At 45.0% G+C, this 12956-nt stretch overlaps 2 protein-coding genes across 2 annotated transcripts; one reads left to right on the top strand and one right to left on the bottom strand.

The window, feature by feature from the left end:
- Positions 1-2108: 2108 nt before the first annotated feature.
- On the bottom strand, positions 2109-7418 carry LOC110288660 (single-pass membrane and coiled-coil domain-containing protein 3). Its single transcript, XM_085839830.1, has 2 exons — positions 7173-7418; positions 2109-3645 (listed from the first exon to the last, which is right to left on the bottom strand). The coding sequence occupies exon 2, from the start codon at positions 3629-3631 to the stop codon at positions 2954-2956; it is 678 nt and encodes a 225-aa protein (XP_085695956.1). The 5' UTR covers positions 3632-3645; positions 7173-7418; the 3' UTR covers positions 2109-2953.
- Positions 3704-12610, top strand: CUNH12orf60 (chromosome unknown C12orf60 homolog). The gene is made up of 2 exons (XM_085839829.1): positions 3704-3792; positions 11509-12610. The coding sequence occupies exon 2, from the start codon at positions 11533-11535 to the stop codon at positions 12274-12276; it is 744 nt and encodes a 247-aa protein (XP_085695955.1). The 5' UTR covers positions 3704-3792; positions 11509-11532; the 3' UTR covers positions 12277-12610.
- Positions 12611-12956: the final 346 nt, after the last annotated feature.

Below are 12956 nucleotides of genomic sequence, written 5' to 3'. Positions count from 1 at the left end.
TCGCTTATTAAAAGTGTTTCCCTTCCTATACCAGCCTCAGGCTCACGTTTCGACGTCCCCAATCCCCTAACCCAAAGCACATCAATCACCAGTCAAGGGGAATTTTACAAAACCACAGTGCCTTCGTCTACAAAAGCGACTCTCCGGAAAGTAGTTGGGAGAGTCGAGGTCAAAAGACTATGGGAACCCAGACAGCGCAAGTGCAACCCGACCGGTCCGGTCCACTGAGACCACAGCGACGGTGGATGCCGACACAGACTCAGGAGGTGGATCTGGCCGCCCGAGGACCCGTCGGACCCAGCGCCCCGCCAGCCCCGAAACCCAAGGCTCCCGCCACCCGGGCCCAGCGGAGGAAGAGCGCGGCCCCTGGGCCTGGTGTTTCTGCGATGGCTTCACAGGCCCCGGAGAGGGTCGCGGAAAGCGGAGCACCGAGTCCGTGAGCCTCCCGGAACGGCGGGATCAGCTAGCGGGCTGTCCCGAGCATCTCTGCGGAGGGCCTTCCCCTCTGCTTGGGTCAACCACCCAGGGAGCACGATCTGGAAACCTCAAGCTTCTCCGCCAGCCCACGTCACTTCCTGTACCTGCGGCCGGTGCTCTCCCGAGTGCCCTGTACTGGGACCATAGAGAGTACGAAAACGTCGGGGACAGAGTTACTTCCGCTCTAGTTTAATATCCGATTGGATAACTGCAGGCTAAGAGCCCGGCCCCTTTCCGAAGCATTATAAATTGACACTAGAATATCCCAATAAGAATAAAAAGTAAGGAAGCTGCTATTTGATTGACCGATTACTCTCGGAATTGTGACGTATTTCCGTCAGTTCCTCCTCTGGAGATGCCAAGTACGGGCCCCTGTACAGTTCTGAGTCGTCCATTGGTTCTCTGTTAGTGGTCGGGTGTAAATAGATGCTTTCCGACAGGAATACCTCCACTAAAAACAAGTTATCAAATTACACCAACCACCGAGATAAATCCTCAGCAAACATCAGCCCTCGAAACCTACAACATGTAATGAACTGAAGGAATAGTGTCTGGGGGGAGACTCACAAATTGATAATCTACGCGAAAATGTATATTTTAAAAGATACACATGTTGTAGATTTTATAGAGGATAAGTTGGTACACGACCCTCCGACTGGCCTTTTCATCAGACCAAACTCCTTTATGATGTCATTTACACACTCTTGGTTTATCTGGAAGTCTTCCTCCTTCCCTTCCCTTCTGTTCTACATCCTCATTCCTTACCACTACTCTCTACCTTTTACCATTAAAGGTAAGCATTTAAAAAGAAATCTCCATAAACCTCACACTTGGTTATTTTGCAGCTTCATCTGAGCCTCCATTATAGAAAATGGTACTGAGGGAATTTCTGACATCAGGTAATTTAAAAGTATTGATGGAGGTGTCTATTAACGTTTAGAATGATCTGAATGTGTCCCCCTAACAATTTAACATCCGACCCCTACTTAAGCCAAGCTTTTATATGGTCGGACAAAATAAGAATTCAGTAAACAGCCTGGACTGGCCCTCGTCTCCCCATCCTGCCTCACTGCTTTGATTGATGAAATTACAGTCAAAACCCATGAAGCCTGGCTGTGTCAGTAAATTCCTGCTGGATATCTCTTTGAATGTCAGCAATAGCTCAATCACTTAATTCATAACATACAAACTGAGTAATAAATTTTGAAGGTGACCCAAATTGTATTATTTTGAGACTTATTTATAAAAGCCATGATAACACAGAAATGAATACATTTGAAAAAAATCACATGGCTAGTTACAATTTTTCATCTGTTTGTAAGAATTTTTTTTTTAGATATACTGAGTATTTTTATCCAATGATTTTGTGTGTGTGCTTTAAAAACTAAACAGCTATAACAAGGACATTCTCAGCATCTTTACATACAATGGTTTTTGAAGTAGAGGGTTAGAAGAAGGGTTTAGAAAACAAATGCTGTATCTACAGAAACTAAGTTCCAGCAGTAGGCCTCAATGGCCTCTCCTTTTCCTGATTTCAGGAGGCAATTAACAAAGGTCTGCAAATGCTTTATGGGGCAGAGGGAGCTGCCTCTTTTTGGTGGTACTGAAAATAAAATTATCCCCCTGAAAAATTGAAATTAATTACTTTCCTTTAATCGACAAAGTCTTAACAGGGAGTGAGCCTTTTTCCTCACTCTAACATATTTTATGCAGGGATCACTGCGTTTCAGGCCTTGTTTTTTTTTTTTTTTACAATGTTCCACACACTTTGACCACTCAAGAGATAGATGACAAATAGGTGGTCAATACTGACTGCATTACAAACAACATTTATTATCTCATCCTTTCCAACATCCATGCAGCCACGCTTTGAACTGAGGAGAAGCTCGAAGATCCATTGTCTTCTTTCATTTTGAAAGATAACCTTGTTGAGGTTGCTCTGCCTTCATTTCCAGCTGGCAGACAATTGTATTTAATCTGGTGGAAGAAAATGTTGATATGGTTTTGCAGTCTTTTCCAGGTTACAGACAACTGTTTTTGATCTGGGGGTAAAGACAATAGCAGTATGTATGTTTTACTTGAAGGCCACAGGTTTGTGTCTAGTCAGATGTTATTAAGTATGTCTTATTAGACATAAAGCGATGTTTGAAACAGGTAATGGGAATGGTCTATCCATTTACCAGGAATGTTTGAAGACATTCACTGCAAACAAGGAAGCAATAGCCTGTGCCTTCTGGTCTGTGATGCCTTTATACCTCAGTGGTTCTGACAACAGGGTAAGAAAACTGGATAGAGCTTTATCCCCTGAGGGTCTAGTACAGCTGGTTTGGACACTCACTGCTGACCTAAGACCCAAGCACCCCAAATTGTTTATCTGTATCCACATTGCTGGAGACATATGGAAAATTACCCTAAAGAAATAAGCATGGTGCCAGAGCAGGCAGCACAAAGTATCCCAGTGTAGACACCTGCCTGTTCATCTTAGCTGGCGCTTCACAGCAGTGGTGACCTCAGTGATAGCATGATGGTACTTTTCTGAGGCAGCCTTGAACTCCTCCAGGTGCTTCTCATAACTTTTGATGGCTGCCTGAAGCTGTGTCCTCTCCACTGCTCCCAAGATGGCTTGAATGATCATATCCATCCCGAGGCTGAGCACGGCAACGCCAATGCTTCCAAGGAGAGAAGTCCCGATGTGAGCTAGCACAGACACCAGCTTGCTAATTATGCCAGTTGTGACACTGGAGCCCACCAGTTTAACAGCCACTGCACTGGCTGCAGATGTAGCTTCTCCCAGGATGACAGAAATGACCTTTTGCACGATGGCAATCTTCTCTGTCTCCCTCTCCTTAATATCCTGCAGCTTCCTATAAAGGGTTGGCTCTAGTTGGTCTTTCAGTGCCTCGTCAACCTTTTGCAGTTCCTTTTGGATTTTTGTCATGGCTTGGATAATGATGTCACAGTTTTCCTTGATGGTTCCATCGCTTTTCATTTCAATGAAGGCCAGCCTGCAACCCAAGTGGGTATTAAGAACCCCTGTGAGCTTGTTGGTGACCTGGAAGCTGTCAGACAAGCAGTCCAGCAGCTGCTGGTGAAGGCGGTTCACTTCCTGTCGCCTCCTTGGGTTTTGTGGGTAGAGGAAGTCGCTCTGAGCCATATTTCAGGAAGCCTCTGAAAAACGAAACAGGAAATCAGCTCAGAGTACCTCCATGACGCTAGCCAGGCAGTCATCAACGTGGCCATAGCTAAAGACTGCCTCAGAGGACCCAGCAGGTTTGATTTGTTGGCTTGTTGAGAGGGGAGCTCATGTAGCCCAAGGTAGGTGTGCATTTCTGATCCATCAGCATAGACTTCCGGTGAGCTGCGATTGCAGGCCTGCACCCCTCTGCTGGGTTTTGCCTGGTTTATACCGTGGGTCAAGGCCAGAGCTTCATGGGTGCCAGAAAAGCCTTCCACAGCCTCAGCCCCTGGGAGGCTCGCTCCTGACTGCCATTACTTTCCCAACCCCTACCACCACCAGGTTATTTTCCAAGAGTTAGAGTTAAATCAACAGTCTAAAGATATAAGTGTAGTGCTCATGTATTTGATAATTTAAAATATTCATACCAGAGCTGGCAGGAGGCCTAGTTGGTAGCAGTGTTTGCTTCACAGACCTGAAAAGCTGAGGTTGCTCCTTGGGACCCCCATGATAAAAAGAAAGAACTGACTCTAGCAAGGTGTCCTCTGAACTCTCTATGCCTACAACAACATACAGGAACCCTCCCACAACCACCTCACCCCTGCCCAATAAATAATTTTGCAATTTAGAAAAGGAGCTAAATGTTAGGACCATTTTATACCTCTCTGGGTAAATTATTTCTAAAATTAAGGGATATGCAAAAATAACACCCGTGTAATAATCCCTCACCAGCCAGGCATGGTGGCATATGCCTTTGAGCCTGGCACTCTGGAGGAAGAGTCACGCAGATCTCTGTGAGTTCAATGCCAGCCTGTACTTAATAGCAAGTTCCAGACTAGCCAAGGCAACACAATGAGAGCCTGCTTCAAAACCAAAACGTCCTCGAAATAAGAGTACACATTCAAGACTGTAGACGGAAATGTCAACTGAGGAGACAGTGGACAGCATATGCGTGTAGGTCGGCTCTGCTCATGTCTGGGACTCTGAACACATTAAAGGAGGAATCTAAAAGAAGGGAAAGGATGATTACCTCTAACAGTTAGCGTTAGTTTCATGGTACTGTGTAGGTGATGTAGGTTTTCTGGAAAAGAACCACCTTGCATGAGAAGGCTACCGATTGTCAGCTATTATTATTATTATCATTATTGCTGCTGTTGTTGTCCTGGATGGCACAGAACTCTTGTTGTAGGCCAGGCTGTCCTTAAACTCATACAAATCTTCTTGACTCTGCATCTCACTGCTAGGATTAAAGGTGTGTGCTCCCCTACCCGGTCTTGTTTATCCTCTTTAAATTGTTTATTTAAATTAAAATTTACACTTTTCATTCCAAGTCGTGGCCGCCCTCAGTTTGACCTCTCATTTGTATATATCATTATGCGTTGTTCTTTCCTACCTCTTCTTGCTATCACTTTTTTTTTCTGTTTTTTTTTTTTTTTTTTTTTTTTTTTTTTTTCGAGATGGGGTTTCTCTGTGTAGCCCTGTCTGTCCTGGAACTCACTCTGTAGACCAGGCTGGCCTCGAACTCAGAAATCTGCCTGTCGTTGCTTCCCAAGTGCTGTGATTAAAGGCATGTGCCACCACTGCCTGGCTGTCATTTTTCAAATACAACTTTTCCGGGAACTTCAGAGAACACAGTACACCCTCTGCCCAGAGCTACTGGAATTTAAAGAGAGAAACTAGGATTGAGGGGACTGCAGGAAACTTCTAGAAAGTGACAGGTGATTTGTGTGTTGGCAGATGCTCATATTATAATGTTGAGACATTTAAAATAACACCTGATAAAATATCTTACATGTAACACCATTACCATGATCTATAAACCTTTAAACAGAGGAAGAAAGGCATCTGCAGTCCCACTGTCATGAGTGTTTTTACTTCTAAAATTTATCTATGTGCAAGAAAATCTTTACAATGTTGTAATAACAATAAAATTGTAGCAATAATGAGATTCTTCTTATATTAAGTCATTGACTTTCCTGTACTTCTAATTTTATAAGCAGTATATTAGTTACATAAACCAATCTAAATATCATAATTCAATAAACCTCAAATTGTGTTATATTTGTAATGTTTATATGCATAGCTTGTTTTCCCCTCCATCATCTGCATTCTTTCCTGGGAATAAATAGGTTGAGTGGCAACAGAATAAGAGCTGTGTGACATGGAAATAAAGCCCAGCTGTGGGGGTCAGGTCTCTCAGTCCACCCTGTGACTTCTGGAAGCAAACTCAAGTTGTCAGGCTTGGCCCACACGTTTACCCCCGAGCCATCTTGTTGACTACATTTTTTATTCTCTTTGGCAAATATTCAAATTGCATGTCAACAAGCTTTTCTGCTGACACCCACAGGAAATTTTTATGCCATGATGCTGGTGTCTGTCTGCTATGTTGTTGTTGAACTTGGGAACAGGGGGTACATTTCAAAAAGAGTTGTTCTTCTAAATATACAACTGAAGACATTTACGATGAATTGATAAGGCTGTTGCTATTTCTATCTCAGTAAAGTGGAAGACACAGTAGAGCTGAGTAACAGAAAGATAGGATGGGCCTTGTTCTGATTATTTCTAAAGCTGGGCTGAAGCATGGTGCATGTAAGCCCAGTATGCCAGGGCTTTCATGAAAGTATAGACCGAGGCTTTCACATAATAAGTAGGTGTTACCTTACATACATGCACACTCAGCCCCAGACACACACACACACACACACACACACACACACACCGGACAGTGATCTGAGGTGTTCTCTCAGCTCATGCACTGCTGACTCCCTCCTCGCTGTGCACTTGTGAGTGAACACAGCATACAGGCAAGGCCAGACACTTCGCAGACAAAAGAGCAGCTGCTGTCTAGCCCGAGCTTCCTTTAGTTTAATTAAAGACATGCTGCTCAGTGTTAGTGAATCCTGATGCAATGCTCTGTTTTCTGATACAAACCCCTCTAAATCTCCTCTAATATTTTGAGCAGAATGACTTCATAATTCTGAGCAGAATGAAGCCTGTAACGGTTACCCATCCGCAATTATCACAGGATTCTGTTGTGCACTTGAGACATTTCTCAGAAAAACATTGTGTTTCCCCCCACAAAGGCTGCTTAGAGGCACAGACTGTATCAAAGTATGAGCAAGTTCATGGAGTACAGGCACGTGCTGTGCATAGGCTGGAGTGAGAGCCACCTCTATTCGTTCATGACAGTTTATGCGTCTCACTCATTACACCGAAGATACAGAGCATCTTCTAGACAAGCATTGCACTTTCCCACATGTAGCATGGCTCCATCTCCAGCCTTCCTAACATTCATGTCTTCATTGCCTCTCTCCCTCAGTGACTTAGTCTTACAGCTCTCAATAAAATTCTTCCTTCCCTGCTGCCTTCAAGGAGGGAATCTCCAAAGCATGCCCTGAGAGCCCCTCAGAGAAAGCTGACAGGGTGTATGGCCACTCACAACTGGCATTATCCCAAAGCCTGTAATTAAGGCTTGTTCTTTGGAGTATTCTAGTGCTCAATGAGTCTCCACATCACTTACCTTTCTGGGTTTCCCAAGTGTGTGTGCTCTCCGTGTCTCTGCAGTGTTGTAGAAGGGTTATCCCGTGGGCTCATCTGGAAGTTTCTGGTGGAATGTGATGAGGCATGAGATTTTCTGCTCTCTGCTGGGTCCCTCTGCCCATCTGGTTCACAGCCATTTCTGCCTGGCTCAGTTTTCACAATACTTCTGTTTCCTATAATCATATGTTTCTGTTGCTATAATCATAAGCAATATTAACTTAGTCATTATAAAACTCGCCAACATGTTTTTGTATTTTCTTTTCTTTAGCTGAACAAATCCAGCTCAGTATCAGTGATGACTCTTCATTTGGGGACAGTTCCTTCCGGCTCAGTGTCAGTGATGACTTCAGCTGGGCATAGTTCCTTCTGCTCCTGCTGCATTGTGGCCTCTATCTGTTCATGGTTTTGTTCAGGTTCTCAGGAAATACAAAACCTGATATGGCCAAAGTGTAAACAGCAGTTCCCCTCCCAGACTAGGTGCGCTGCTCTTTATCACTGCATCATCTTAACAGGGCAACCATTCCAGAGGACACTGTGTCCTTTCCTTCCCTCTTCTTCCTTTCCACCCTGTGCACTTCCCCTTGTTCTCTCTGGAAATCATGCTTCTTTCTCTTTAGCTGTAATTGTTTTACACACACACACACACACACACACACACACACACACTCCTACATATATAAATATAGCCTGTTCATTTCATAGTTTTGCTTGTATGGATATGGTTTCTGAGCTGACAGTGGGGATTGGATAGTCCCATAGGCCGTTCATCAGCCTCTCCTCCCTGGGAAGACTTTCTCCGCATCTCAGCTCTCAGCTTTCCTTTGTTGTCTGGCTATTCCTAAAGCCTCTGAGACTTCCCTCTTCTATGTAAAGGATGCAGGTCTAAAAATACATTTTTGTAATTATATGTGTATTTATTTATGTGTGAGCCTAAGTGTAGTGAATACCACATGTACGGAAGCCTGCAGAGGTCAGAAGAGGGCACTGGATCCCTTGCTAATGGAGGTACAGACAATTGTGAACTGCTGTGTGGGTGCTTGTAACTGAACCAAGGCCATTTATAAGAGCATTCAGTGCTCTTAACCTCTGAGCAATCTCTCCAGCCCAGCATGTCTATTGATGTCGTATTCGTAAGTTACAACTGAAGATGGGCATTTATCCTTATACTCCTTTGGCTCTCAGGCTCAAGGAAAAGTCTTAGTACCCATGGGGCTACTTTAGTGGAAGATTGCCCATCTCTGGGATGCTTTGAGGACACTAGGGTGTGACAAAGCAGAAGAAATCTGTGCAGAGATAAGAATGCATGGAGCCGGTTTGTGCAGGAGGTCTGAGAGGGAGGGACATCCCACCCCCACAGAGGCAGGTTGTCCTTGTTCCTCAGCAAGGTCTCTGGCATTTAGACCCTGGACAGTATTCATCTTGAACCCTGTCCCAGTCTGTCCCTTCTGTTGCCCCTTGCTTTTTGGTATCTGGACTCCACACTCCAAACCCCCATTCACAGAAGGGATTGGCTTTGTAGGGCAGGTGAGATAAGCATTCAGGCATGGGGAGCCTGTGTGTCACAGAGTCAGCTGTCTCAATGTGTCCATGACCATAGCCCCAGTAAGGGGGTTGTCCTTGGAGAGATTGCATTGGGTGTGAGGACAGAACAGGCAATAGCTGCTGTTGCTGCTGTGGCAGTCCCTGTGTCCAAGCCAGGTCTGTCTGCTGTTTCCAGTGCCCAGTGGGACGTCGGGGATGACATGAGGAAGGAAAGGGAGGAGGGTGGGTGACAGATAGATCTCTGTGCAGGGAAGGATGGAGTACAATGGTCCTAGAGGAGCCAGGGGCTGCAAGAAGTGGAGATCTGAGGCAGCCACCTAGGTGGCATTATCCTTATGAGCACCACCATGGCCATGCCCATGTGAGTGCCACCATCTTGGTTGCCTACATGGTTGTCCTCAGTGTGTAGTGGTCAGGGAGCCACATGTGTGTGAGCGTTCTTACCACTGAGGAATGAGCTCCCAGCAGGAATACAGATTGATTCATCAGGCTTGTCACAGGATTGGTCTAACAACTGTAATTTGGCTCAGGCCTTCCAGTGAAATGGCCCTAAGTGCAGAATTTATCTGGGAGTTACCTCCCGGTCTAATTGTAGGACTTGTCTGGCACCCACTCTAGTATGTGGTGCTTTGTCCTGGCATGAGCACAGCCCTGTTGTCCTAGTATGTCAGCAAGGGAGTCTAGGCACACTACTAAGCCCCAGACACCAGGCATTATACAGGAGGGAGAGAGAGAGGAATGAAGAAGAAAGGGGTGCGTTAGTCTGATAGTCTCTGTTAGGGCTGCTGCCTGTCATCTCCAAGTGAATGTATATTTAGGATAATACAGAATTTTTGATCACATATGTTACCAAGGAACATGGCAGAACCCTTTTGTGGGTTATTGGCCTCAGAGATAAAATAATTTAAAAATAAACCCAGATGGAAATTGAATTGGAGATAATTTTATTGGAGTTCAATAAAAGGGGCGGGGAAAGGGTGAAAACAAGTTATAAATCTTGTCAGCTTCCAGAAAGAGGGATGTGATGTTTGTTGTTGTCAACTTGGCAGGATCTAGAATCGCCTGAGAGATGGGCCCCTGGGCAGATCTGTGGGGGATTATCTTGATTATATTGATTAGGGTGGGAAGCCCCAAGCCCCACCCACTATAGGTGGTACCATTCCCTAGGGAGGAGATCCTGGCCTGTGTAAGAGTGGAGAGAGTGAGCTGAGTCCAGTCATGCATGCCTTCCTTGTTTCTGCTTCATGATTATGGGTACACCATGGCCAGGGGTGTGGAGCTCCTGCGTCTAATACCTCTACACTGAACTGTGAGCTAAGACAAATGGTTTCACCCCTGAAGTGTGCCACATCAACCAGAGAGAAATAAAAGGAGATGATGGAAAAGAGTAAGAGAGAGGATCCTGCTTTTGAGTTAGGAATATGTTTATGAGCATCTATGTAGAGAGGATGATTGGGGAGGACTGGGGAGGAGGCAATTGAAAGCTTAGAGTGTCATGTGTCAAGACAAACAGGATTTAGATCTGGTTCAATATCCAGAACAGGGGGAAAGTGGGGAAAGAACAGGAACATATTCTAAAGTACACTGCAGATTTAACATTCAAGACCTGTAGTCCACTGCAGAGGTTTCATTCTCACAATAGCATATCTTCTCAGTAATTATCAAGTATTCCTCTCATGTTTTTAATTTTTAAAGGGTGATTTTACTTTTATTCTTATTATTAGTGTGGGTGCATGCACTACCATATGAGGGGGTCAGAAGACAACTTCCAGGAGTCTGTCTCTCCTTCTGCCCTGGGTTCTGGGGGACGAGGGTCAAACTGATATCACCAGTCTTGTGTGTGCCAAATAATTTCCCTCGATCAGCCATCTCCTCAGGGCTGGGACATCTTTGTAGTAAGACTGTTAGTGTGGCTTATTTCTTGAGGTTCCAGCTTTGAGGAGTCCTATCTAAGCGATTGACGAGCCCAGTTGGCTTACTTCTTAAGGAAAGACAAAAGTACATCTTTATAAGTTATGTTCTCACGGCAGTTTAGAGACCTGTTGTAGTCCAGGGGCAGATGTAGACTCACATTTCGTTCTTTTGCCCCAAAGTCTTAAAGCAGAGTAGATCAAACTAATTCAAGAAAAGTAGAAAAAAAAGTCTATAAACTACCACACCAGAAAGAAATTACCCTCCCCCCCACGTTCCTTTTTGTGAGACATGGTTATCTCTAGATAGCCCTGGTTGACCTGGAACTCAATATGTAGACCAGGCTGGCCCTGACCTCACAGAGGTCCACCTGCCTCTGCTGGGATTAAAGGCATGCACCACTATGCCCAGCTTGAAATAGCCTTCTCTTACGAGGCACCAGCAAAGCCATTCTACACAGCCCTCCTCCTTTCATGGGTTCGGATCTTAAAGTGCAGTTTCAATGTTTCCTCCCTCTTCTGTGGCATTTCCAACTGTGATATTTTTCCTTTCGTAAAATTGGTGTGTTACCAGGGAAACTAAAAATGGGATGCAGCACTGACTGGGAGGGAGGATTGGTTTTCAATGGCCTCCAAGACTGCTAATGCCCAGCCAGCTACCTAGCATGTATATGGCAGACAGTCAGGAGCGTTTACTGTCCTATCCTCCTCTTTATTTCTGTTCCTGTTTCAATTAAAGCCCAGAGTCATGTGTGCTTTGTCACCCTTGTCAAGACGTAGCTTGGCGTGTTTATAGCATCCTTCCCGTCTCTTCATGGCCAGTTCTATGCTTCGTTTTCATTTGGATTCTGCTTTGCTTAACAGGGCTGAAATTTGTTTGTTGGAGAAATGTCTTCTGAGTCAGAAAAGGATAAAGAGAGACTTATCCAAGCTGCCAAACTATTCTTCTTCCACATACGAGACCTAGTCTCCTTCATAAATCGGTTCGTTGAGCTGTTTAACCTCACGATGAAGACTCAGGTCCTTCCCATGAATCTGAACGAAGAGAGCTGCATTAAAGACTTCTTTGAACAAATGATCAGAAATTTCAAAGAGATGCAACTGATGGTGGATGGAAAGCACAAACAAATGCAGAAGGAGCCGTTATGCTCTAAGGTGCTGACTGCTGTGACCTCTGCAGTGGAGAAGTGCGCCACCATTGCTCCACACCACACAGCGGAAGATATGCTCAAAAACATCCAGACATCAGGTGCTGCCTTGGTCCTGAAGACCAGTCACGTGCTTGTGAATCTAGAAACTTCTCTCTCACTCCTGATGCAGTTCCCAATCATGGGTCTTCGATTAAGTGACCTCTATAGAGAGGAGACCAAAGAGCAGTCAGATGCCACCTCAGATGCCACCACAGCTGAGAAAAACACGAGTGCAGAACGTCCCAAAGCCACTACAGAGGAAACCTTGAGGAAGCTGCAAGATGTGCTAAGTCCTGCGAATGCCCACATGCCCGTAGAAGCAGCCGCAGACGAGCTGGAACAGTTTGTCAAGAGTATGGAGATAACGTTACAGGTCCTCCAGAAATCCATCAAGACCATGGAAGGGGATATCTCTGTCCTTACTCAGGTCCAGGGCAAGTAGAGGACAACATGTTCCTTTCTGAATGAAAAGCAGCTTGAGTTCTCGAATTTTTCATGGTACTGTGTACATGTCCTTGATGCTGTATATTTGCTATGTTAGAACCCAAGGGCAGAGTCATCACTTGGAAAGCCACTCACCTGTAGTTCTGCTTTGTTAAACAAAATAGCAATAACCAAAGAAAGCCTGCTTGAAATGGCAGTGACTAAACAGAATGTCCTGCTGCAAGGACCGAGGCAGCATTGCACTTGGGGATAGTTCTAAATAAGTGGTTGCGCTTAAAGCGTATTAAAGCTAGTGGTCTGTCCTCCTCACAAGTCTATCTCCAGTGGCAACAGTGTGAAGTCCAGGTAAGTGTTGGCATTATCATATGGCAATCTATTCATTTCCATATGGCAATCTATACCTTATGGTAATCTAGAAGTCATGACTGTTTATGCTTAGGGAGCATACAAACTGGGTTTTGTCATTCATACTGGTATAGGCTGAGAGTAGAGTCACCTTGTCAGGATTTCCAGCTTCCTGCATCCTGGGACAAAAAACCAGGCAGAGAAATCTATCCTGTAGCAGAAATACAGAAAGGATGCGCTTTCAGGAGAGGAAGTGGGCCGGAGTTGAGAGGGAAGGCCGGATGCTCAATGGTGTCATCCTGGAAGAGTTGTGACCCTTGATGGGGCACTTGC

Source organism: Mus caroli, unplaced genomic scaffold (genome assembly GCF_978045245.1).
Source record: "Mus caroli unplaced genomic scaffold, Mus_caroli_1 scaffold_7, whole genome shotgun sequence".
Lineage (NCBI taxonomy): Eukaryota > Metazoa > Chordata > Mammalia > Rodentia > Muridae > Mus > Mus caroli.
Note: the sequence above shows the minus strand (reverse complement) of the source record. Positions and strands in the feature narration are given on the sequence as shown.

Bases quoted from the DNA above. Each gene is read 5' to 3' on its own strand.
- LOC110288660 (XM_085839830.1), bottom strand. From the start codon at position 3,631: ATGGCTCAGAGCGACTTCCTCTACCCACAAAACCCAAGGAGGCGACAG.
- CUNH12orf60 (XM_085839829.1), top strand. From the start codon at position 11,533: ATGTCTTCTGAGTCAGAAAAGGATAAAGAGAGACTTATCCAAGCTGCC.